A 27015-nucleotide genomic window follows, 5' to 3' on the forward strand; every position below is an offset into this window, starting at 1 on the left:
CTGCCCCCCCCTTCTCTTCCGGTTTGTTTTTAAATTGTTAAAGTTGCTTGTGTTTGGGTGCTTTGTTAGTTAGTTTCAGTGATCTTTGGCTCTTAGATAAATATATATTTCAATTGCTTATATATATATGTTTATTTATTTGCTATTGTATTATATTCAGTTATAATTTGAAGGCAGTTTTGGTATATTAATACCCTTTAATTCATAGCCTCCACGACCCTTTTTGTTTCTCTTCCCTTATTTTTCCTTTAATCCCCCCCCTTTTTTCATTTTCTGGGCGTTTAAAGTGGTGTGTTCATCCTCTGGATTTCTTGTGCAGTTACTTAATTATATTTATAGCATAATATTGCATAAATTCATAATTATAGCTTAGGTAATTTATTCTTAAGGTATATTGTTAGTTAAAACTCATTTGAAACTTGTTGTTTGTTCATTTTATTGAGTTTAATAAATACCCTTTATCAAACACCCCCCCACTTCCCTTCCCCTTAAATCCTCCACCCCCCCTTAATTCCAGCTTATAATACTTACCTAAAAATAAAAATAAATAAATAATAATTAATACGTGTAATAATAATAATAGGTTAAGTTAATTGGTGGATTGTAGTTATATTGCACTGTACGTGCACTGTTAAAAAAAGAGTTGGTAAATTCATAATTAGGTCACACTTGCATTTGGTAAGTTGTATAATTGTTGTTATTTGGTCTTTACAAATATGCCACCCAAGAAAGCTCAGCAGAAAAAAGGGGTGTGTGTTGTGAAGCAGACTACAGAGCGCCCGCCAATTCAGCAGGACATGTCTTCTCATGATGATGAGGATCTGGGGACCATCCGTGCGTTGGTAGCTAGAGTTGAGGCACTGGAAAAGGAACGCAGGCAGCCGCTGGACGCTGATGCGGGTACAAGTACCACTCCAGCAGGTAAGAAATCTGCACGGTTGGCTTCTAAAGTGCCTAAAAATCGTATTCTTGCTGATTTGGTTTCCAGGATTGGTGTTCTTGAAGCTGCAGTACCCATTGAAGAGCCCTTAGCAGCTGGGTCGCCAGCTGCTTTGCCTGCGGTTCCAGATACCATCTCTTCTCCTGCGGTTCCAGTCATACCTGCTGTTGGGCCTCTTCAAGCACCACTGCCGTTTTCGCCACCGGCGGCCACGGCTCTGCCTGCGGGAGCTTCGGGGTGTGTCGCACGCCCAGTGGTTGCCTCTCCAGCTGCTTATGCAGGTGAGCAAATTGCACAGTCACATGCTCTTCACACACAGGTTCAGGATTCTATTGCTCCTCCTCGTGACACTCCAATGGCGGTTTCTCAGTTCTCTAGTAATACTACTCACCAGTTAGTGTTTATGGGTGGTGTGCTGGTTCCGCAGCAACCCCAATTACCTTGGCCGACGGCTGCCGTGACTCCTTGGCAGCTGCCTGTGGCTTCTTCTGCGCAATCTCCTGCGTATTTGCCTCTCCCACAGGGAGTTTATCCACATGGTGATAACTCCCTTCCCCTGGGTGACCATTTACTGTTAGCTACAAAAGAAAAAAATTGGCGTGGGGAATATATTGACCTGTTCACTCTTTTGTTTCGTGAAAATGAGATGAAGCCCAAGGAAGGTCAGGAACTTAAGGAGCGTGAGGCGGCTGTGAAAAGGAAGGTCGATCGCGTGTGGTCTAATTGGTTGAGCGCCTATACTATCTATATGGGCGTTATGATTCAGGCTTACCCATCTAGAGCTTTGTCCATGATTAAATATCAGGACATTGTTCATCGGGCCTTCCGTGAGTTTTCTGGAACCGCTTGGTTGTGTTACGATGCAAATTTTAGGCAGAGAGCGGCGTTGGACCCCACCCTTCGTTGGGATATCGAGCACACGGGCCTGTGGCTCCGCTCTATGACTCCCGCCAGGCCCACTTTAGGAGACAGAGCTGATAGTGGACATATATTAGCGCGTGCGCAAACTTCCACCTTCAGCTCAGGCCAAGGCGGGCGGTGGGTTCAATTTCCAGCATGTCTGGTGGACATTTAACAGTACAGGCCATTGCCTCCGACGGCCATGTAAGTTCAGACACGTCTGTGGTTCATGTGGGGGCAACCACCCCAGCTCATCGTGCCAGCGAGCGCGTAGAGCTCGACAGGGTACAGGGGAACAGCAACAGCCCAAATGAGGGTCTGGCAACAGCGGCAGTACGTCGCAAGGCCAGTAGCCCGATCAAGTTAATTCCTTTGGAAGGGTGGTTGAAGTTTTACCCCAATAGGCAAGCTGCTAGTTTTTTGCTTCATGGTTTCAAGGAAGGCTTCCGTATTCCATTTGAGGGTCCCAGGATAGCTACTTCCTCATCAAATCAGCCCTCTTTTAGCAACATGGCTTCGGTGGTGTTAGCAAAAATTAATAAGGAAATAATTGCTGACCGGATATCTGGCCCTTTCTCTTTTCCACCCTTAAAAAATTTGAGGATATCTCCTATAGGTATTATTCCCAAGAAGCACCCTGGGGAATATCGTTTAATCCATAATTTGTCATTCCCAAAAGGTGCCTCTGTTAATGATGGGATTTCTCAATCCTACACATCAGTTAGATATACGTCTTTTGATGAGGCAGTGAGAGTAGTTCGCAAAGCCGGTAGGGGTGCTTTAATGGCTAAGTGCGACATAAAATCCGCTTTTTGCCTCCTACCTGTTCACCCCGAGGATGTGGATTTGCTTGGTTTTAAATTTCGGGGTCAGTTTTATGTAGATAGGGCTATGCCAATGGGTTGTTCCATGTCATGTGCTGCTTTTGAAGCATTCAGCACATTTCTTGAATGGGCATTGAGGAGGAAAGCCTCTTCATCCTTCTCTGCTCATTATCTGGACGATTTTTTGTTTATTGGGCCAGCTGGGTCTTCACATTGCCTCCATCTGATGCAATCCTTTGCAGCTTTAACAAAAGAATTGGGGGCTCCTTTAGCTCCAGAAAAGTCTGAGGGTCCTACTACTTCTTTAACTTTTTTAGGGATCCAGTTGGATACTGTGGCTCAGTCTTCGAGTTTGCCACAAGAAAAGTTGATTGCCCTTCGGCAACGGCTTGGCATGGTTCTAGGATTAAAAAAGATTACATTGGCTCAGTTGCAGGAAATTGTGGGTCATTTAGTATTGCATCAAAAGTTATTTCACCTGGTCGTGCATTCCTCAGGCGTCTTTGTGATGCCATGAAGAGTGTTCGATCTCGCTGCCACTTTGTCAGAATTACTGCTGGGATGAGAGCTGATTTAAATATGTGGCTTCAGTTTTTGATGGAATTTAACGGCCTCTCTTTCTGGCGGGAGGAATTATTATTGGAAGCTGAATTACAGGTGCATTCAGAGGCCTTGGCTTCAGGGTAATTTTTAGATCCCAGTGGTGCGTTGCAAGATGGCCTGCCACGTGGCAGGTATCCCGGATCACTTCTGATTTGACATTTTTGGAATTTTTTCCAATACTTGTAGCGGTTTATATCTGGCCGCTAGTATTTCAAAATCATACAGTGCGTTTCTGGTGTGACAATTTGTCCACAGTTAGCGTTATCAATGCTCAGACTTCCAAGTCACCTCGCATTATGCACTTGGTGCGAGCCTCTGTCTTGCAATGCTTGCGTTTCAATATTTTATTCGTAGCCAGGCATGTTCCAGGTTTACAGAATTGCGTTGCTGATGCTCTTTCCCGCTTACAGATGGTGCGCTTTTGGGAGCTTGCACCTGGAGCAGAACTGGATCCAGTCCCAGTCCCACCGTTCCTGTGGAACCTTGGCAATTAGAAGTCAGGGCCGCTATTGCAGCCGCCCTTGCTCCCAGTACTCAAAAAGCGTATGAACGTTCTTTCGCGAAGTTCCAGCGTTTTCGCACCATTTCTGCATTGCCTATGGTGTGGCCTATTCCTGTTTTGCACTTATTGCAGTTTATGATATATTTAAAAGGGCACAACAATTCTGTTTCCACTATCGCTGGGCACCTTTCAGCGCTGGCCTTTATCTCTAAGGCGCAGGGACTGCCGGATCATTCTGTAAATTTTAGGGTCAGAAAGGTCCTTGAGGGTTGGTCGCGTTCCGCTCCCAGGCCCGCTGACCGGAGGAGGCCAATCACGCCCGATGTCCTTCTCTAGATCCTGGCAATGTTTCGTTGTTTATGCTCATCTCAGTATGAGTCGCACCTTTTTGCCGCAGTAACTCTGACGATGTTCTATGGTGCTTTTCGCCCTAGTGAAGTATTGGTCCCCTCTAAGCGCGATGTTGCCTATAGGGCCTTATGCTTTTGCGATTGCACGCTAGGTGCTGATATTGTGAGGTTTTCCCTACGAGTCTTTAAGATGGATCAAAAGGGCCATGGCAGTATTGTGTCTTTGCGCACTTGCCAGGTCCCTGAATTATGCCCTGTGTCTGCAATGCGGCAATTCTTGTCTATTCGGCCAGCAGGTCAGTGTTATCTGTTCATACATGCGGATGGTACAGCCCTGACTCAATTTCAATTTTGGGCCGTTGTTCGGCCGGCCTTGTTGGCCAGTGGTCGCGATGCTGGAGTCTATGGGCTACATTCATTTCGGATTGGTGCGGCTACGGCCGCGGTCCTCGGGGGCTTCAGCGTTAGCGATATCCAGGCGATTGGCAGGTGGCATTCCGATGCATTTAAGTCTTATGTCAGGTTTTAATTGTAATGCACTGTGTTTTTTGTTTCCATTAGGTTTGTTGAACCTCTCAGTCCCCGTGAGGATCGTACTGTGTGGCCACTCTATCTTGTTTTGGGCGCACCCGCGTGCCTCTTCGTCGATACCTGGAACACAGCTGCAGCTTTCGGCCGTAGCTACGGTTCGATGGGAAGCCCGGAGGGGCATGTTATGGGATGCGCTGTTGCCATCAGTTTGCCGGGTTATGTCTTTGGCGGATCGGCCTCATGTATTGTTGATTCATTTGGGGGAAAATGACTTGGTGCAGCGTCCAGGGATGGACCTGCTTATCAAGGTCACTCGAGATCTCACGTGGCTTATTCGTTCATTTCCCAATCTCCTATTGGTTTGGTCTGATATGTTAGTTAGGAGGGTGTGGAGGGGTGCTTTTCATCCTAATAGGATCGACAGATCCAGGAAATGGGTGAACAGAAAAGTCAGGACTTTGGTCTTATCTCTTGGAGGGGCATACATTCCTCATGATACGATTAGGTTCCATGTCCCACAATTGTTTCGGGATGATGGGGTTCATCTTTCAGAACAAGGGTGTGATTTGTTTTTAGAGGATTTGATGCTGGGATTAAGGGGTTTGTTAGATTCTTTGGGTTGAGTGGACCAAGCTTTAGCTGATCCACTCTTGTGGCATAGAATTTGGGCAGGTGAGGTATTCAGGGGTTAAACTGAGGTGTTTAAGGCATTCTCGAAAAGGGGCACTGCCTAGGGAACCATCAGGGCTTCATGTCCGGTGGGGATCTGGGTAGTGTCCTTGTGGAACCGGCTTGCGCATCATGGTGAACACTTGTATGGCGGGGCCATGGTGTGGAGGTTGGAACCACATAACTCTAAGAGCAAGGAGGGAGGAATGCACCCATGTCCTTGACTCTGGAGTTACCTTTAGGAGAGTTGTTGCCTTTAGAAGGTGAGGGTATAATCCCTCATAGTTAGGCTTAGCCTCACCTGCCCGAAGTATTTTAATTTGATAATTGGCTGTATTCCATTTGATCTAGTATGTTATATTTAATAAATATAACATTATTCCAGTCTTGTGTCACGAGTCTTCCTTGGTGTGGGGGCAATGATCTTTTGCAGTTTTCATTTTAGGGATCGTGGATCGAGCTCTGCCCATGGGATGTTCTATTTCTTGTTCAGCTTTTGAGCACTTTAGTGCATTCCTTGAGTGGGCTCTCAGGAGGCGAGCTGGCTCTAATGCTGCAGTGCATTATCTCAATCATTTCCTTTTTGCCAGTCCTGCTGGCTCGCAGCGGTGTAGTCAGCTGATGTCGGATGTGGACAGGTGGCGGAGGAGTTAGGGGTGCCTTTGGCCAGGGAAAAAACTGAGGGCCCTTTGCCTGTGCTTATCTTTTTGGGTATTGAGCTTGACTCAGTAGCACAAGCTTTCTATTTACCGGCAGTTAAGTTAAGAGACTTGAAACACAGGGTGGATAGTATGAGGGGTGCTAACAAGATGACCCTCAGGGAGCTTCAGGAATTGGTAGGGCATTTTTGTGCAGGATTTGTGATCTGATGAAGGGCCTCAGCAGACCTCATCATAGGGTAAGAATTACCAGGGATATGAGGCACTATTTGCTAGTTTGGTCCCAATATTTGGATGAGTTTAATGAGGGTTGTTTTTGGCTAGGGATTTATTATTGGAGACTGAGTTGCAAATTCACTCTGATGCCTCTGGAGCTTTAAGTTTGGGGGTTATTTTTTGGGATAGCTGGTGTACAGAGGCATGGCCGGTGGCCTGGGCTGAGGCTGGCATCACCAGGGATCTGACCTTTTTGGAGTCTTTTCCCATAGTAGTTGCTGTACTTCTGTGGGCAGCTGATTTGGCTAACTCGGTGGTGCATTTTTGGTGTGACAACCAGGCCATTGTGCACGTTATCCACTCTCTTACATCTAGGAATGCTAGAGTGATGGTTTTGGTATGTGCTTTTGTAACTCAGTGCCTTAAATTTAACATACTTTTTTCTTGCTCACCATGTTCCTGGTATGGACAACGGCATGGCTGATGCCCTCTCTTGCCATCAGATGTCATGTTTTGGGGAGTTGTCCCCTTTGGCCAGACTGTGGGAACTTGGCAGTTTAAAGCTGAGAAGGCCATGATATTGTCCCTTGCCACCAGCACAAGAAACTCCTATTTAAGAGCAGATAGAGAGTTTGACAGTTTTGGTTTCAACAGGGGTAATTCTCTCCTTTGGCCTATCTCAGTAGATCAGTTGGTTGAGTTTTGTGTGGTTCTTCACCAACAGGCCTTTCTGTGAAGACCATTAGGGGTAAGTTGGCGGCGATTGGATTTCTGGCCAAGGTTAGGGGTGTACCTGACTTACCTGGTGATTTTACGATAAGAAGAATGCTTAAGGGGTGGACTCAGTGCCTAAAATTTAACATACATTTTCTTGCTCACCATGTTCCTGGTCTGGACAATGGTGTGGCTGATGCCCTCTCTCGCCATCAGCTGTTAAGTTTTGGGGAGTTGGCCCCTTTGGCCAGGCCTCAACCAGAGCCAAATGCCAGTGGCACTGTGGGAACATGGCAGTTTGAAGCTGAGAAGGCCATAATGTTGTCCCTTGCCACCAGCATGAGAAATTCCTATTTAAGAGCAGGTAGGGAGTGTGGCAGTGTGGATTCAGCTGCGCAAGTTGAAGACTTATCAGAGAGGGCGACAAGCCATTATCACCTTGGCCCCTTACCTTGTTGATAAGCTGTGTCCAGTCCAGGCCTTAGATTCATTTCTGGGACATACATTTATGGGGGCCTCCTATTTTGTCACTAGGATGGTCAGACTTTGGCTAAGTTCCAGTTTTGGTTCATCACCAGCTGGGCCTTGTCATTTTGGGTCTGGATCCCGGGCTGTTTGGTACACACTCTTTCAGGAGTAGTACGGCTTCCATGGTAGCTACCTTGGGATTTGGGAGCATAGCGATACAGGCAGTGGAGTGCTGGTGATCGGGTGCTTTCCATGCTTGTGTCAGGCCAATCAAGAGTCCACGCAGACGGTTGCGCTAAGGAGCGCATTGTTCATTGTTGTTTCTGTTTTAACAGGTTGGAAGGTGCTGGAGAGAGTCAAGGTACTCATTTGTGGCCACAGCATGGTGTTCTGGGCCAAGAGGAGGGTGTCGCAGACCAGGCATGGGACCCAGTTGGGGCTCAGCCACTGCACTTTGGTCCAGTGGCTAGATAGACATGACATGCTGTAGGAACACCTCCTACCAATGCTTTTTTGTGATTTGTTGGTGCGGCACCCTCCACAGGTTTTGGTTATCCATTTGGGCAACGACCTGGAAATGTTGAAGGGGAAAGCCCTTATAATTCAGGCTTGCCTAGACTTTGAGGCCATACATAGAAGGTGGTCTGGGACCCCAGGAGGATTTGGAGGAATGGGATTGACCCCAGGAGCCTGAACAAGGCTCGTAAGAAAGTAAATAGGGAAGTCTGCCTCACTGTTGCTGATAGGCAGTGTGAGGTAATACATCATCCAGAGGTAAAGTGTGGCAGGGTTGATCCTTACCGGTCAGACGGTGTTCATATGTCTGACTTGGGTAGCAATCTGTTTCTGACTGATCTGCAGAGAGCACTGCATGAAATTATTTGCTGCAAGTGGGGGAAAGAGGGACTGAGCTGAGCCTTGTCCTTTTTGTGGTGGATATGTGTGGAAATTTCGCAGGGTAGGGTTTGGTGAGCACCCTTAGGCACCCTTTAAGGTAAAAGGTGTGACCTGAGGCTTGCCTTCCAGATTGTGAGGCCTGTTGGCAGGATAAGGTTCACCTTTGTGGCTAACCTGTAACTTGTGTGGCCCTGGGGGGGAGCAGGAAAGCCTCCCGAACCACCCTGCGGGGATGAGGCCTGGAAAAAGGGGATTGGGCTTGAACCACCCCCTTCTCCACAACAGGTTGTCCTCACACAATTAGGTAACAGTTCAGTCTCGCACTTTCCGCTGCAGATCATTTGTTATACAATCAAGCACTTAATCGGCTTCATTTAAATAAATGTGCCCCTTGATTTACCCATACTTTATCTTTTCTTGCCTCTTCATTTCCGAGTATGGCTGCAAACTATAGTTGTCAGGATTCCTTGGAGGAACACATGGCTATTTAAAATGGTTAATAGTGGCAGTTACATGCAGTAAAAACGAATGATATCTGAATGACAGTGAATCTGTTTCCTCAGTAGTCCCTCTGGATTTTATCCACCACTCAGGTTGAATACAGATGAATTGATGAATTGTTCTAGACTTGTGGATTTAGCTGATCTGCCTCCAAATTCTCTAATGAACTCTAACCATCCGTATTTCAGGACACATATATTTTGGTGCAGAATATTGCTTTTTTTGAAAGTTGGTTATAATTGTAGTGATGACTAAGCAATGGTAAACACATATATTAAGAGGTTTTGTATCTAGCTTCATCAATATTTTCTGGTGGGAAGTTATTGATGATTAAAACTAAGTTGTACAAGCATTACTGACATCATCTTATGTCAAACAAATAATCTTTGAATCATTTTCTACCCTGCTGAACATGGAAGGCAGTCAGAATCATTATGAGTCTACATATTTGCCCAGTGTGCTTTACTGACACAGTATTAGGAAATTATTCATTCTGAAGAGCCATTCCGTATTAAACAGTTTCTTTTAGAGTTCCAAATATTATGGAAGCTAACTGAAGGGAATGGGGAATATTTGTAATACTGCTGCTAATATGTCAGCCAGACATCAATGGCTAAGGAAAGTCTTATGCAGCTAGTTTAAAACTAGGTCTATACTGCACACTGTGACATTTTCAGTGCAAAAACAATGTATTTGGTCTCCTGATGTCTACACACAGATACACACAGATCTTTGCTCACCATTTTGGTTCCTATTCATAGCCTATTTGCTGTGCTTGTGTCCTGCTTATGAGTTTTCCTAAGAATCTCATTGGCTACTGTGAGAACAGAATGCTGGATCAGATGGCTTTTGTTCTGATTTAGCAGGCTACTTTTTTTTTTGACTGAGTGCTTTATTTGTGCCATTTTAAAAACTAGGATTGCCTCTCTCACTCTTCTCTCTATGTGATCCCAGCCAATTTGTGATATCACAAAGCCAGTCATATTTGGCTATTGAGCAATGTCACAAAGCCAATTCTGAGTGAGGATTTCTGTCCTCTCTTAATGGGTGAATACCTTTACCTGTCTACACATTCCATACTTCCAAAGCAGTGGAAGGAGGGAGAACTTTTCATTGGTGGTGAAAACTTTCATGCAAAAAACCCCAAAACCTCTCATTTCAGTTCTAAGGTTGCAAGGTATCTGGTTTTCAAACAGAAACTCTGTGTTTTGGAGGTCCTTTATGGGTCTCCAGGTGAGTCACCTTAATCTCCGGACTCTTAAAAAGGTAAAGGTGTCCCTGAACTTATAGTTTGAGTCGTTTCCGACTCTTAGAGTGATGTCTTGCGACATTTACTAGGCAGACCATATATATGGGGTGGGACTGCCAGTTCCTTCCCCGGCCTTTCTTTACCCCCCAGCATATGCTGGGTACTCATTTTACCGACCATGGATGGATGGAAGGCTGAGTCGACCTCGACCCCTTTTACCGGAGATTCAACTTCCTCCTTCTGTTGGAATCAAACTCTGGCCATGAGCAGAGCTTTGGCTGCATGACTGCCGCTTACCACTCTGCACCACGGCTCTTAGGTTTAATTTTTTTGTTAAAAAAGTAAGTTTCTAGGTGGTCTGGTTTGAAAGGTATAAACCAAAATGTCAGCCACCCCCCCCACAACTTCTTTTAGTACCGGTTGCTCTAATCCCTGCCCTTTCAGGTTTTTAGCCAATAAGTGAAGTCAGGGTTGTGATTGACAAGATTTGTTGACCCCCAGGCAATAGCTAAACCCACAGTTTCCTTTTCCTACTTGTCTCACATCAGAAATTCAGAAAACATATAGCTTTCAGCACCATAAAGTGTACTTTGTCTATATAGGATTGGGACTTGTTTCTGAGTAAATATGCATAGGATTGCACTACAACAGAAGATCACAGCAGGATCTTGGTAGGCATAAAAGTGTACATGCAGGGTTATTTTAATTAGTTGCAAAAATGCCATATTATAAATTTTATCTTTCAAATAATTTTTGAACAGAAATTTTAAAAAGTGTACATGCCGCAGTGTTATACCTTTCTAATTAAGGAATCAAACAAGTTTAAATTTTACTGGACTGTAGAAGAGGGCAGTTTATTTGTCTTATTCATAACCTGTTTTGAAAACCTTCCCAATATGAAGCTTTACTGGAAGTAAAACTGCAATGTTAATTCCACATACCTGGGAGCCAACCCCATTGAATTCAGTAGGACTTACTTTTGAGTAGACATGTTTAGGATTGTGCTGAAAATCAATGGGACTTTTGAGTGAACATGGAAAAGGATTGTGTTGTAAATCTTTCTTTTTCCCCTGATCTTTTTTTAAGCAGTAAGGCAGGGCTTATTTAGGTATCACTGCTTTTATCTGGTAAGAAACTAATATTTGTTTTAAAATGTTCTGAAATGGCCAACTGGTTTTTGACAATAAACTATTTTATGGGGTGTATGTATTTTTACATCTCCAGTGTGTGTGTGTAAATGGCATTTCCAACAACCTTGTGAGGTACAATTGGAAAACAAGGCAGCTCACAAAAAGAAATAAAGCCATTTAAAATCCAATAACCATAAAACAAGTATAAAACAGTTGCAAAACAGCTTAAAGTGGCATGATTCTGAATTTTGGATTGGGTGAGTGAAGTTCCTTATCACTGAATTGTAGTCCTGTGCATGCTTCCCTGTCTGAGTAAGCCCCATTGAATACATTAGGACTTGCTCCTGAGTAAGCATGCATAGGATTGCACTATAAATATCTTTACAGGTTGTGTAAATAATAAACATATTTGACAGTCATGCTTATATAAATACTTCTTCATGCTATGTCTTGATATGTATCTGATTTCACACTATGGTTGTAAATTGTTATTTACAAATTATTATTTCCTCTATATTTTAAGTGTGCCCTTCTTCCTTGGGGTGGTCATGGTCCCCTTGCCCCAAGATTCCCAAAGAAGACTCAAGATACAAAAGTTGGGTAAATGTTATATTTATTAAAACATAACATTGAATTTGGAGAACCTGCAGACCAAACCAACCGAATTAACCAAATTAAACTCAGATTGGGCAGATGAGGTTGAACCTACTTCTGGCAGGAAAACATCCACGCCAGACCCCGGGCATGTCTCCAGCCAAGGATAGGGATAAAATACCTCCCTCTACCTGAATGCACAAAATAGGCCCCAAAGGACACCCTCTAGGTGCATCACATACATGAAGCACTGGGAGATCCCCAAAGGGTGCCCCAATCCCACAACTGCCTCAAGATACCATATAATAACTCCCCCAACCTCCTCACCTGCCCAAACACCATGCTACAAGAGACAATCAGCAAATGCTGGGCTCCTGCCAGGAGGAATGGTGAGATATAAATAAAATAATAAATAAATAAATAAAATGCTTGATCACCTCTACCCACAAGAAATATATCAGCCAACCCCCTCTGCAGGTCCTCCAAAAAGACATTGCAACCCAACGTGGACAGATGAACACCATCCTCCCTATAAAACTGAGGAATGTCATGCTTAATCGTAGCTTGAGGAATAAATGCCCAACCCATGTCCAACACAAATGTATGAACCCTTCTGGCCCTATCGCTCCTGTTGGGATGCATAGCTCCCCACCAAACTCATCTTTCTAAAAGTTCAGATCAGATAATAAACAGGTCTGGGAAGCTGCATTTAAACCAAGCCAAGTCCTGAATCACACTGTGCAGCAGATCAAGGCCAGACTGCTTCACAAAATCATTCTCCTCCCAGGTGTATCACTAAAACATGAGGGACAGACCAGCTGATGCCACTCGGGAGAAGGTCAGGAGAAGCTCCCCCCACAGCATACCCTGCCTAACTACCCAGCGAACAGTTGCCCAAGCTGAAAAGTGTAGCTGGCTCCCAACGGGTGATGACCTAGCCCACCTCTGAGCCCAAAATAGGATCTAATGCCCACAGAGCATCACATGGGCAGGAACAGGCAGATGACACAAACTTGAAACAGAAGAGAAAGCCATTAACAATAACAAGTAACCTGAATTCACAGCTTAACATAGATCTTAAATGCAGCAGACCGCCATCTGCCAATAACCTGTATCTGTTCTGGAAGGAAACCCATGAGGGCCACGGCAGAAGCCACCCCAATCTGACAAACCATACACTGCAGGACCTCACCCAATAGTCAAGAAGGCTCTCCGCAACACAGCCCAGGACTGAAACTGGGTGAGGGCGGACCCATCGTGGTGTGCAAAGAAATAACCCTGGCCTGCTGGCCTGGATGATAGATAAGCCTGCATCGTAGCTACCAGGCACAAATTCAGGAGAGGGCACGATCCCAATGATACGACCTTTTCCCTGCCTCTCTGATCCATCTTAGACTGTTGAAAGGTGAGGTAAAGAGAGGAATCTAACCTGCAATTTTGAGATGCAAAGCCATACCAGACACGTCATGCTTTGAACTAGCCAGGAACTTGCTGGGGCAAAATGCCCCATAAAATGCTACCAGTGCAGCCACCATGAACAAAACAGCCTCATAACTAGAGGAACATAATTTGTGAAACTCGGGCAACAGCTTCAGTAAGATATCAGGAGTAAAAGCCTGTGCTTATCGGGAATCATGGGGCAACAGCGCACCCACTGTCCAGCACCTTTCGAATCCTGAAGTCAGAAGTGAACTCAGGGATCCCATTTGCCTTAGATAAGAAGGCAAGAGTGGACAAATGACCTGCTATGGTACTAACCACCCTGCCTTCAGCCTTGAGAGACACCAGGAATTGAGTAAGATGTCCCAGCGGTATAGGCCACTCTAGGGTTGCCAGGCTCAGGGTCTGAGAATGATTCTGTATCTTTAAGAGAAGAGAAAATTCAGCCAAGTGCAGGTTTTCTTGCAACACTGTAATGGGAAAAACCACAAGATAAAATTCTCCCTCCCCCCTGCACAACTTTTAAAGATACAGAAAACCTCTTGGAGGCTGGGCCTGGCTTGATGTTGCATTTGGCAAAGACAGCACCATGGCCCCCCTACAAACTACCCTGACCGCCTCATCAAAAGATGTATAGCACATGGAGGCACATTCATGTGAAATGCCATCATTAACTGATCCTCCCATAGGGAATAAGAGGTTATGGATGAGATGGTACTCACCTGGTTGCTTCTTTAGGACAATGCCCAAAGGAGAAACCCAGAGTTCTGGGAGAAGGGGACATGGATAAGGGCCAGAAATTTGGTCGGCTTCTATCTCCTTGGCAAGTTTTGCCAAAAAGACAGATGTCAGTGCATGCACAGAGACCTGGTTAGGGGACAAAACCAATGATCTGGGTCCTGAATATGGAATCCAAAAGCCATCAGAAAACCCATACCACAGGTAGTCAGCAACTTTCTGATCAGGGTAAACCTTAAGAAGATGGGAAAGGGGCTAATAGGGCTACTGGCCTTGCGCCACACCTCTACCCGCATAAGACTCTCTCGGGATTCTGCAGTTCACCAGACCCCTGTTTAAATTGTTGAGACTTGGCACACGAGTGGCTGGGATGGGCTCCTCCACAGATGCTAAGGGTGTATTTAAACTGACATGGTTTACATGTGCATCAACCAGAACTGTTATAGGCCCTGCAGACCTGCTGGGATTGAACCCACTGAGGCCCCCGACTTAAGCTAGAGACCGCTCCTTGAGGCTGAAGTAAAAGATACCCACTGTCAGCACTGTCTCCTGTTGCTGGCTTGGCCAGAGTCATGTAGCGCAACCACATACCCTGGTGTTCAATGTCCCCGTGCATAGTTGGGTCTAGCACTGCACTCTACTGAAAGTTCTCATCATACCGCAACCATGTGGTACCTGAGAAATCACAGAAGGCCCTATGAATAATGTCCTGGTGCTTTATCATTGATAAAGCCCTGGTATATAAGCTTGGGGCGTTACATGCATGTATACAGTATATGCATTAAGCTAGTTAGGCCATATGTGGTCTACCTTCTTCTTCTTAGCCACCTCTTTATCTTTCACCTCTTCCCCAACCTTGGGCTTTTCCTCTGACTCCCGAAAGAGCAGTGTGAAAATGTCCAAGTACTCCCACATCATATATTTTCCTTAGTGGCCTGCGCAAGGTGGTCACCCAAAGGGAGGGACAAGTTGCCCTGAGGATACACACCAGAAGGCAAAGGCAGGGACTGTGGTTTGTGCAAGGGTCATCACCGCTGGCTGCCTGGGGCTACCACTACAGATGGCTGGGGGAGCTGAGGCTGTGAACTTTCCAGAACCACACCCATGTACACCAACTGTTGTGCAGGAGAACCTACAGCCTGCACAGGCAGAGTCACTGCCAGAGAAGCTGCAGCCAATGCAGGTGTCATATGTGCCACTGTAGACTCACCTGGAAGCACTAATGAAGCAGCCACCACAGCAGATGCTGATCCACATGGGTGCCATGGCAGGCACAAGAAGAGGTGCTACCATGCCCCCAGAGGGTGAAGGTACTAGAAGACTGACAGGTGGGTCCCCCACAGGGTCCATTGGACCATCGGAGACAGCGCTGGGACTGAGAAAGAGATAACTGGAGTTACCTGCCCCAGTGAAGATGTGCATTCTTATTTATTTATTTAATTACGCTTTTAAACCGCCCTATAGCAATGAGCTCTCAGGGCGGTGTACAGCAAAATAAAACCACATTTAAAAAACGAACAAGTGTGGATTAAAACATACAATATAAAACATATTTAAAAACAAAATTAAAATGCGAATAAAATAAAAATACAATGCTACTCTAGAAACCAAATCACAGATAAGATTAGTCTTAGAAGCTGTCCTGGCTGATTTTTTAGTTGGCCCCACTTCAGGATCAGGCAGTGTCAGCTGATCCTTTTCCAATACCTTGATCCGTGAAACCAGAGCATGGAGCATATTCAAATCCTCATCTTCATCCAAAGATGGGATGGGAGTGAGTGAGTACCCGACAGGCTGCTTAACCAGCTTGACCCCTTTCTTTTGCTGTGCCTTCTTTGGGGGCATGATAAAGTTGATCAATTCAATGATATACCAGGGAAGAGTAGATTAATTAGAACCAGGTCCCCAAAAACCTGTAGGCCTGAATTCCCTTAATAACCACCCCAAACACAGTCTTAATAAACATGGGTAAAAGAGGGGGGATTATTATGCCAAAGTGAAGAAAGTCCACCCAGGCTTGACAGCCAGCCACAAAATAGCTGCAGAGGCCTGAAAGTCACACACAAAATGGCCATCAAGGCTTAATTTTCCCAAGATGGCTGCTGAGGCCTGACCAGGCCTGACACACAGGCCCGACTAGGCCTCTCCCACTACTAGGCTGCATGCTGGCTGCTCCCTCAGGCCCGCCCCTCTGGAGGCCTTTATTTACTTATTTATTTATTCATTTATTTATTTTATTATACTTGTATACTGCCCCATAGCCGAAGCTCTCTAGGCGGTTTACAGTAACTAAAAACATCAAAACAAATACAATTTAAAACAAATCTTGTAAAAACAATTTAAAACACAATTTAAAAATTAAACAGTATAAAACACATGTTAAAATGCCTGGGAGAAGAGGAAAGTCTTGACCTGGCACAGAAAAGATAACAGTGTTGGCACCAGGTGCACCTCGTCAGAAAGATCATTCCATAATTTGGGGGCCACGACTGAGAAGGCCCTCTCCCTTGTTGCCACCCTCCAAGCTTCCCTTGGAGTAGGCACCCGGAGGAGGGCCTTTGATCTTGAATGTAGTGTACGGGTGGGTTTGTATCGGGAGAGGCGTTCCATCAGGTATTCTGGTCCCAAGCCATGTAAGGCTTTATAGGTCAAAACCAGCACTTTAAATCAAGCTCTGAAACATATAGGCAGCCAATGCAAGAGGGCCAGAATCGGTTTTATATGTTTGGACCGTCTGGTCCCTGTTACCAATCTGGCCGCTGCATTTTGCACAAGCTGCAGTTTCCGAACTGTCTTCAAAGGCAGCCCCACATAGAGTGCATTGCAGTAATCTAACTTGGAGGTTACCAGAGCATGGACAACTGAAGCCAGGTTATCCCTGTCCAGATAGGGGCACAGCTGGGCCACCAACCAAAGTTGGTAGAAGGCACTCCGTGCCACCGAGGCTACCTGAGCCTCAAGTGACAGAGATGATTCTAGGAGAACCCCCAAGCTACGAACCTGCTCTTTCAGGGGGAGTGCAACCCCATCCAGGACAGGTTGGACATCCACCATCCGGTCAGAAGAACCACCCACTACCAGCATCTCAGTCTTGTCTGGATTGAGCCTCAGTTTATTAGCCCTCATCCAGTCCATTGTCACAGCCAGGCACCGGTTCAGCACATTGACAGCCTCACCTGAAGAGGATGAAAAGGAGAAATAGAGCTGCGTGTCATCAGCATACTGATGGCAACGCACTCCAAAGCTCCGGATGACCGCACCCAATGGTTTCATGTAGATGTTGAACAGCATGGGGGACAGAACTGATCCCTGCGGAACCCCATACTGGAGAGTCTAGGGTGCCGAGCACTGTTCCCAAGCACCACCTTCTGGAGGCGACCTGCCAAGTAGGAGCGGAACCACTGCAATGCAGTCCCTCCCACTCCCAACTCAGCCAGTCTACCCAGAAGGATACCATGGTTGATAGTATTGAAAGCCACTGAGAAAGTCAAGGAGAATCAGCAGAGTCACACTCCCCCTGTCTCTCTCCTGACAAAGGTCATCATACAGGGCGACCAAGTCTGTTTCCTTGTCAAAACCAGGCCTGGAACTCAACTGAAATGAATCCAGATAATCGGTCTCATCCAAGAGTGTCTGGAGCTGGCCCGCAACCACTCGTTCCAGGACCTTGCCCAGGAATGGAACATTTGCTACCGGCCTATAGTTATTAAGATTTTCTGGGTCCAGGGAGGGTCTCTTCAGGAGTGGTCTCAATACTGCCTCTTTCAGGCAGGCAGCGACCACCCCCTCTCACAGAGAGGCATTAATCACTTCCCTGGCCCAGCCGGCTGTTCCATCCCTGCTAGCTTTTATTAGCCAAGAAGGGCAAGGATCCAGCACAGAAGTGGTTGCACGAACCTCTCCAAGCACCTTGTCAACGTTCTCAAGCTGCACCAACTGAAACTTGACCTCACCCCCACCAGGCTGCAGACTGCATGTGAAGGCCCAACTAGGCCTCAGGCACATCCAGGCTGCAGGCCGCTGGCTGCACAAGCCACTAGGCCCCAGCCACAACAAGGCTGCAGGCCCCTTGGCCCAGCAGGCTGCCCGCAAGAAGCCCAGAGCCTGTGTGCATGTGGTGGGCTAAAACACCCCCAATGCTGCCAAAGCAGCCACCACCACTCCTCTACTCCCCCATGAAATGCACCCAGCCGCTGAGGGAAAGACAGGTAAAGCTCTGAGCCGCCCGCTTGAGCAGGCACCAAAACTGCTGCTGCACAGGAACGGCCATGAAAGGCCAAAGGGGCCACTTCACTGTGTCACGGCTTGACCCCAACAGCCACATTGGACTGCTCCTGCCGCACACCAACACCACTTCTCCTCTCTGTAGCAAATGCAGAAGAGGAAGAGCTGAGGGCGGGGATTGCTTAAAAGGCAATCTACCGCCTCAGCTCCATTGCCCAAAGGCCCCATGTGACCTCCCTCCTCCTTTGGATTAAACCACCTGAGTCTTCCTTGTGTTAGGAGTGGGGTGAAGGCAAAGGTGTCCCCACATATAGTGGGAACAGCATTCTGTTGTTTTCACCCTGAGCGGCAGATTAGGCTGAGAGATGGTGCCTACCCAATGGTCACCCTGTAAACTCTGTAGCGTATTTCCATTTTAAAATTTAATTAAAAATATTTATATGCAAGCAAAGTTTATGAAGTAATGCAGATCCACACAATGCATTTAAAGCACATCCAGCTTACATTTAAAGCACGTGACTTTCCTTAAAGAATCCTGGGAAGTGTAGTTTCCCCCTCACAGTTATAGTTCCCACCACCCTTAACAAACTACAGTTCCCAGGATTCTGCAGTGGGATTCATGTGCTTCTAATGTATGTTGAATGTGCTTTAAATGAATGGTGTGGATCTGCCCTAGTATGCTGTGCATTCTTTAGAGAACTGAAAATAACAATTGTAAAAGATACTTTTACAAGGGCTGTAACTCAGGGCTATAGCTCACTGGTAAGGCACATGCTTTGCATGCAAAGGTCCAAAATTCAATCTCTGGAAGACACTGTTGCCTGGAATCCTGGAGAGCCAATGTTAGCCCACATCATTAGTACTGAGCTAGATGATACCAAATGGCCTGACTTGGTATAAAAGAGGAAAGAGACCAAAGGACCACAGTGACTCTGAAATTTATTTATGTATTTAATTTACAACATTTATATACTGCTTTATTGTAAAAAAAAAAAAACCTCACAGCAGTTTACAGAAGGAATTAAAACAATGAAATTATTGGCAAATCCAGTTAGACAGGTATTTACAAACACTCAAAATAATAAAACCAACAATGAGTTAAAAACAGATAAAAAACATAATAGCTTCTACATGCCTGGGTAGGCTTGCCTAAAAAAAAAAGTTTTTAGCAAGAGCCAAAATGAGTACAAAGAAGGCGCCTGCCTAATGTCAATAGGAGGGAGTTTCAAAGCATTTCTTACAAGAGCAGAACAAGTACTATGTCGAACCCGTAATATGGAAAGCACATCTTGAACTTGGCCTGGTAGCAAGTCGGCAACCAGTGCAGGTTTCAGAACAGAGGTATCATGTGCTGATATGTTCTCAGTCATGTCAGCGATCGTGCCACAGCATTCTGCACTAACTGCAGCCCCAAGTCAGGTTGTGTTGCATGGGGATTTCAGCGACCTCGGCTGACTAGCTGCCAGAATTTTTTTTAGATTTGGTTAGGAAGCTGACTGGTTGTGGGATGTTGAGTTTTCTGTCTTACTCATAGGAATCTTGTTGTGGTTGGTATGGTATTGCATATAGGAAATCATCACTGTCTTGTTTTTCTTCCCTCTGACCTTATGACTTTACATCCATAGAAGCAACAACAGGGGTTCGATGTTGTCAGCTCAACTCTCTTAAACCCACTGATGATGCACCTTGTTATTTGCATGATGGTTTGTTTCTTTCCCAATAGTGGTAAAAGAGAAATCTTCAATTGCTGTTGTTCCCAAGCTACTGCCTGTGAAGGTAAACCAAACCATGTGTGTTTTCTCTCTGTCAGTTATTACTCACTGGAATTAGGTTGGCTGTCAAAGTGAGTTTATAGCAGCCCACAGAGTAAGGAGGAAAGAGTCAAGAATCTTCTTAACTCTTACTCATTTCTCAAACCTCTCTCTGCAGTGAAGGGTCAAGTCTGTAAAGACGTTTTGAGCAGAAGCCATGTTAAAATATAGAGGCAGGGCATTCCAGGCAGGAGGTTGCCAACCCTGCTTGGATATGGATATTGTTTCAGAGGATCCCTAGTGAACAACAGCACAATCCTAACCATATCTACTCAGAAGTAAATCCTGTGGAGTTCTGTGGGGCTTAGTCCCTTAGTAAGTGTGTTTAGCATTGCAGCCTTCAGGGGCATCCATATTTACTGGTGAGTGCTCCCATCTAACATCTCCACAAACCTAGACTTTCTTTCTACAACAATCTTCTGGTGAGTGGCCTGGCCTGAGGGCACTTAAACCCTTCTTGTCAGAAGCAAGTATTCTAGATTAAACGTTCCTTACCCAGGCTCTCGAAGCAGGTGAGAAGGAATGATCTTGTCATTTCAGCTGGACCTGGAAACACCCTCATTTAGCTAAGATTTCTATCTTAATTACTAATCAGAGAAATGTTTCTGTTTGTGTGGTATGCTCCAAGCAACAGTGGTTGATGCTTACTTAATGACATTACCAGGGCCTACCCCTGAAATCTCAGGTTTGGGTTGCTTCTGACTTGGCAACCCTATCTTCAGCTCAATTTAAAATATCCCAGGTCAGCTACAATGACTCAGTAAATTCTAATCACAGAGCAGTATCACATATATTTCTGAGGATGAGAATTGAATTGAATGATATCATAACATTAAATAGTCAATGAGATTTGGCTGTGACATCACCGTGGTCAAGAAAAGACAATTGAGAGTCAGAGCAAGTGTCAGCAAACATTTTTGCATAAAGTTCCCAAAATAATCAACAAAAGGCTTGCTCTTAAACCATCAGGAAAATATTTACTTATTTTTATCTCTATGTATAAAAATCTGTAGTACCACATATAAACACATCGTTTCCAAATGTAATGTAGAAATGTGGGGAAAGGTTTATCAATCATTATGTTCTTGAAGGATCATGATGCTAGGAACTGTCTCTCTGATATATATGTTTGGTGTACAAATACGTTCACATTGGACATTCTGATAATGCTATTCCCACCTGGGATTGGAAAAGGCACAGTATTGTGATAAATCAGTTTCTGAGCAAAAGGGCAAAGAGATTTGTGCTGAATTTTTGATGTTAGAAGAATTTGAATATAAGTGTAGTGCTCTGTGCTTAACAACCCAGCAACATCCCATCAAGTCACAGGGTGAAATATTGTAAATGCTTATGACTTTGTGCTCTTTTAATAACCCTTCAGAAAAGGTTAAGTCACATAATCTTTTCCTGGATTGTCACAAGCACATAAACATACCTCATATAATAGTTTATTGTCAAAACAGTTGGTCGTTGCAGAGCATTTTTTAAAAAATAAAATAAAATCAGTGCTAGTTTCCTACAAAATAAAAGCAGTGACACCTAAGTAGGCCCTGCCTAATTGCTTTAAAAATAGGATTACAGAGGGAAAGATTTACAACACAAACACAATCTTTTGATATGTGCACTCAAAAGTCCCACTGAACTACAGCACAATCCTAACCATGTCTCCTCAAAAGTAAGACCTAATGGATTGTAGTGCCACATATTTCTGGAAGAATCTAGATGTGAGGGCCGAGGAGATAGTATGGCATGCCCCATTACCCTTGCCCCATAAGTCATGTCTCATACCCCTGATTTATTGGGGTGTTTATTACTTTTGCACATTGTCATTATAGAGCCACAAAAGTGGCTGTATACTATAGTCAGCGTGGATTTTTCACATTCGTTACACAATATCAAATTGCCATTCTGATGCTTCCCATAAGCTCATTTCAAAACAAAACCTTATAAAATCTATAGTCCTGAACTCAGAAACGCTTGCTTAACAACCTTCTAAATTTTCATGGCAATACACAAAACAGAGAGAATAGAAAGTTCAAAGTCTAAAGAGAGAGAGAGAAAAACCAGGCCCCTTTTAGACTTTTTCTGTCAGAGTTCTCATAATCTGTTGAAATTCAATAAAAATCAGCCATGTTCACAGAGTACCTATTATTGACCTTGCCCCATACTCTGACCTTCATCTTCTGCAGTTTAAAAGTTAAAAAAAATGTCTGGCTGATTTTTAATTAATTTAAGAAATTTTGCATTGAACTGAATGATAATGTTGGGCATGCTCAGTAAGAACCAACTGTCAGTGTTCTAAAAGCTAGACTCACAGCTGCTTGGCTTGCCTAATCAGGGAGCCACACCCACACCAGACTTTGATTTCACATGAGACAGCCATGGCTTCCCTCAGAGAATCCTGGGAAGTGTAGTTTGTGAAAGGTGCTGAGAGGAGACTGCTATTCTTCTGACAGAGCTCCAGTGGCCAGATTGGTTTGACAGTCAGCCGCTCTGATTGAAGGTATGTGAGGGGAACAGGGTGTCTCCTAGCAACTCTCAGCACCTTTCACTAACTACACTTCCTAGGATTCTTTGGAAGAAGTCATGACTGTCTAAAGTGAAATAACGGTCTGGTGTGGATGTGGCCAGGGACAGCTTTGGTTTAAATTTGGGTGGGAGGCTACATGTGCCTGCTGTAGAATAAAAGGTGGGGGAAACCCTGAAAAGCAATGATACTGTTCACAATGTTTTCCTTTTGGAAAGGAAAGGGCTTCCCTTTTGCCCAGTGCCCACCCATCCAATGTCCTCCCCTCCCCCTCCCCTCCCTGCCCCTCCCCCAGGTCACTGTTGGACTACAACCTGGGAGACCAGGGTTTGGACCCCAACACAGCCATGAAGTTCACTGGGTGACCTTGGGCCAGTCACTGCCTCTCAGCCTCAGAGGAAGACACCTCTGAATACCGTTTACCATGAAAACCCTATTCACAGGGTTGCCATAAGTTGGGATCGACTTGAAGGCAGTCCATTTCCATTTTCAAACATGACTGCACAGAAATAAATCCCATTGAACTCAAAAAGTATGCAACTGATCAAACCCACCCTCCTTTTTCCTCCATCTTATCCCCTCCCTCTTGTCCCTCCCCCTCCCTCTCCAATCCCCTCCCCCTCCCTCTCCAATCCCCTCCCCCTCCCTCTCCAATCCCCTCCCCCTCCCCCTCCAATCCCCTCCCTCTCCAATCCCCTCTTTCCCCTTTCCCATGGTCAGTTTTACCTATCTTAAGCATGATTGCATGGGAGTAAATACCATTGAACTCAATAAGCATGCAAATGATCAAACCTGCCCTCCCCTGTCACTTCATTTGCCCCTCCCCCTCCAATCCCCTCCTTCCCCCTTCCCCTCCTTCCCCTCCTTCCCCTCCCTTCTCCCCTCCCTTCTCCCCTCCCTTTCTCCTTCCCTCTACACTCCCCTCCCCCTGCTCCTCTCCCATGATCAGTTTTACCTATCCTAACCATGATTACATAGGAGTAAGTCTCAATGAACTCAGTAAGCATGCAAATGATCAGACCTGCCTTTCACCTTTCTCCCCTCTCCTCTCCCTTCTCCCTTCCCCTCTTCCTTCTTCCTTCTTCCCTGCCTACTCCAGCTGTCCCTCCCTCCCACTAGTCAGTTTTGCCTATCCTAAGCATGACTGCATGGGAGTAAATTCCATTGAATTTAATAAACATGCAAATGATCAAATCTGTCCTTCTCCTCCCCTCCCCCTCCCCTCCTTCCTGCTCCCATCCCCCTCCTCTCCTCTCCCTTTCCTCCCCTCCCTCCTCCTCCTCCCCTCCCCATCCCCTGTGGTCAGTTTCACCTATTGTAAGCATGATTGGAGGGGAGTAAATCCCACTGAACTCAATAAGCATGCAAATGATCGATCCATTTTTGGGAAGCTTGCACAGGATCCCATTTCTTACCTCCCAGATTTAAAAGCTGATAAATTCATTAATAGGCAAAAAACCTTGCGGTTTAAGAATGTACCTATAGCCCACATATATTTCTATCAAACTTTAAAAAGCAGGGAAATTGGGCAACAATAGTCAATGCACCAGGGGAGCAGGAGACCTCACCTCCTCTCTGAGAAATTGTACTGTCCTATAAATTGGTCAAAATGCAAACACAATTTGGGTTGGTCTTTCACAGTCTAATCCACTTTCTGTGTAGCTTGGAAGAATTTGGTAACGTGCCTCTGAGCATATGGTGAGTGGTGGCAACACCTGCAATCAGCTCATATAATAGAAAGAAGATATGTGTTGTGCTGATCTTGTTTTAGCAGGGAGGAAGCAACATTATTAACGCAGTTGACATAGTTCAGATGGTCACTTTAAATATGTCTGATTTACTTTGCAATTTTAGTGAAGTTTCCTGTAAGAAATCATTTTCTTTTGATTCTATTTCTGTGAATATGTGAAGTACAGCAACACTTTGCAAAATTTACAGTAAAAACAAGTATAATTGTGGAATAATGGCACTGAGTATTCTGCAATGGACATCAGGAGTGCCTCAGTTTGCACAAGGTAAAACAGTGGGATGTGAAATACATCCTAGCAAAATTCTAGGTGTGCTCTACGTTTTTAATTGACTGTGCCTACCTTGCCTTAATTGAAGTGGTTTAAGCATAGCAGGCTGAAAACATGCATCTTGGGCAGGCTATGTTTATTTTTTCCAACAGCTAGAGTAATTCCTGAAGTAGCAACATATTGTAATCAGTCTGATTTTACATCAAACTGCAGTTTCAGATTGAACTGTTAATGCACCCAAAATAGAAATAGAACATAACCTCCAATTTGAAACACAAAAGGCTGTCTTCACCATCATATGACACTGACCAATAAAAAGGCTTTGAAATTAATAAAAATAAATTTGACAGGTTTCTAGGATGAATAATGAGAGAAATATTTTTTCTAGATTAGATTCTCTGTAGAAATATTAGTAATACAGGAAAGAAGCAAAGTAAGAAGAACACCAGCAAACATACAAAAATGTAATTCTCCATCTTTGGAGATGGTAGGTATTGCCACCACTCACCATGTGGTCAGAGGCACATGTTACTAAATTCTTCCAAGCTACACAGATTAGTGAATAGTATTGGGTTCTGGAGTACTTAAAGTACAGGCTTTCTAACATGGTTGATAAGCTGAGAAAGATGTTTTTCACTTTGTTCAAAAACAGAACTTGGGAAAGTTGTTCAAGTAACCAAAACAATCCAGCTTGTCTCACATGCCTGCTTGCCCAGGTGTACTTGTTTGTGGGTTTCCCAAGCTCAGAAGGGACAGTGAGCTTAATCGGTTTATGAATATCCTCAGCCTGCTTATGCAAACAAGAGCCAGAGAAAGAGTCAAAATAAAGCAGTTATGCCCATGAACTCATTAAGGGGGTGCATGAGCAAAACCTGGGAATAAACATCACATCTGTATTTCCAAAGCCAGTTTGTAGTAGATTCAGGAACAGAAGAGATAAACAAAAGTCACCTGTGTGAGAACCCAGGAACCTGGGTGCTGGGAAGATAATGATCTCATAAGGTGCCTGTGACGTCCTTCCCTGGCACCACTTGTGTCGTTCTCTCTCGTGGCTACCAGCAGTCAGGATCGTCATGTTTATTTTTACCTCTCTCCGCTTTAGCACAGATCTCAAAAGATCCCCCTGCTAGGCCACACTACCCAACACTCTGTGTATCCAATATAACCTCTAGACTGTGCCTTAGTCTCTTCCTGGTTATTTTGATACCTTGTGTCTGTGTGTATAGGTAATTCCCAACCCCCCTGAAGCCTCTTGCCTATGAAGCTCACAGCTCTGGGTTGCTCTGTGGTACTGGATGTTGATACAATATCTCTTCCTTCACCGCTGCCACCATTCAATACTATTTCTTCTTCAGCCTTGGTTACTCTGCCTCCCCCCTGGTCTGTGCCCCCCCAGCTGAGGAATCAGGCTTTAAATAAACCAAGAAAATATTTATTGATAACACTAAGAATAACAAGATTACTTATAGATTTCATTGACAAGCATATGGTTTCATATATGTTTCTCTTATGTTCCTAATTCCTACTATTTGCCTCAGATCTCCCAATGCAATATCTCAACAGCCACCTCTTACTCTCCATATCAACCTCCCTGTCCACAACCTCCCTGTCCAACCCCCACCCCAACTCAACTGTCATCCTCTCATTTATACCTTCAGCCATTCAAACACACAGCCAATCATCATCCAGCATTCTACAGCCCATGTACTCCCCCTTCTCACTCACTCCACTTACCATATTTCCTATAATAAACCTGGACTTACCATATTTACATTACATTCACATACAGGAACATCATAGTGCCCTCTCCTAGGGTGTATTTTGGGTATAAATAAAGGATCCCTAGATCAGAGAGATTAAGCCTCAAAGTAACATCCAGACAAGCCTCAAGGTGACATCAAGAGCCTCAAAATAACCTCAAGTGGACTCAAGAGCTGTAACTCCTCCTAGACAAGGGAATCCTTGCTGTGGCTGTTCATGAGTCTTCCAGTCAACTAGGCAAATGTAAGATAAGAGCAAAGGCAAGGGAAGGAAGAGACCCATTAGCCACCAGTTTCATTTTAGTGTTTTATTACTTGCAAATGACAGCTCAATACTCAGCTTTGCCTTAATAAATCATTCTTCACCACCAGAGAATTCATTGCCTTTTGAAATTTTGAACTAATTTTTCTCTTGCCTGCCGGGTTAGGTATTTGACAATGCATGGATTGAATGGGGTTTACACCCAGTATATGGGATTAGTGTAGCAGTTTTCAACTAAAAAATTGAGTATAAGATTAAAGCTTCATATGGTGAAGGTTTTCAAAACAGACTATGAATTAGACAAATAAACTGCCCTCTTCAACAGCCCAAGAAAATTTTAACTCATTTGACTCCTCATAATTAGAAAAGCATAACACATTGTAATGGCATCAAAAGCTGCATGTACACTTCTTTTAGATTTCTGTTCAAAAATGATTTGAAAGATAAAATGTATAATATGATATTTTGCAAGTAATTTAAAAATTCTG

The 27015-nt window shown here is 44.6% G+C and overlaps 1 protein-coding gene across 1 annotated transcript; it reads left to right on the top strand.

Moving 5' to 3' along the window:
• Positions 1-506: 506 nt before the first annotated feature.
• Positions 507-5645, top strand: LOC133364167 (uncharacterized). Its single transcript, XM_061584342.1, has 2 exons — positions 507-1221; positions 4681-5645. Exons 1-2 carry the CDS (start codon positions 717-719, stop codon positions 5271-5273), a joined length of 1098 nt encoding a protein of 365 aa, XP_061440326.1. The 5' UTR covers positions 507-716; the 3' UTR covers positions 5274-5645.
• Positions 5646-27015: the final 21370 nt, after the last annotated feature.

This window comes from Rhineura floridana, chromosome 9 (assembly GCF_030035675.1).
Source record: "Rhineura floridana isolate rRhiFlo1 chromosome 9, rRhiFlo1.hap2, whole genome shotgun sequence".
NCBI lineage: Eukaryota > Metazoa > Chordata > Lepidosauria > Squamata > Rhineuridae > Rhineura > Rhineura floridana.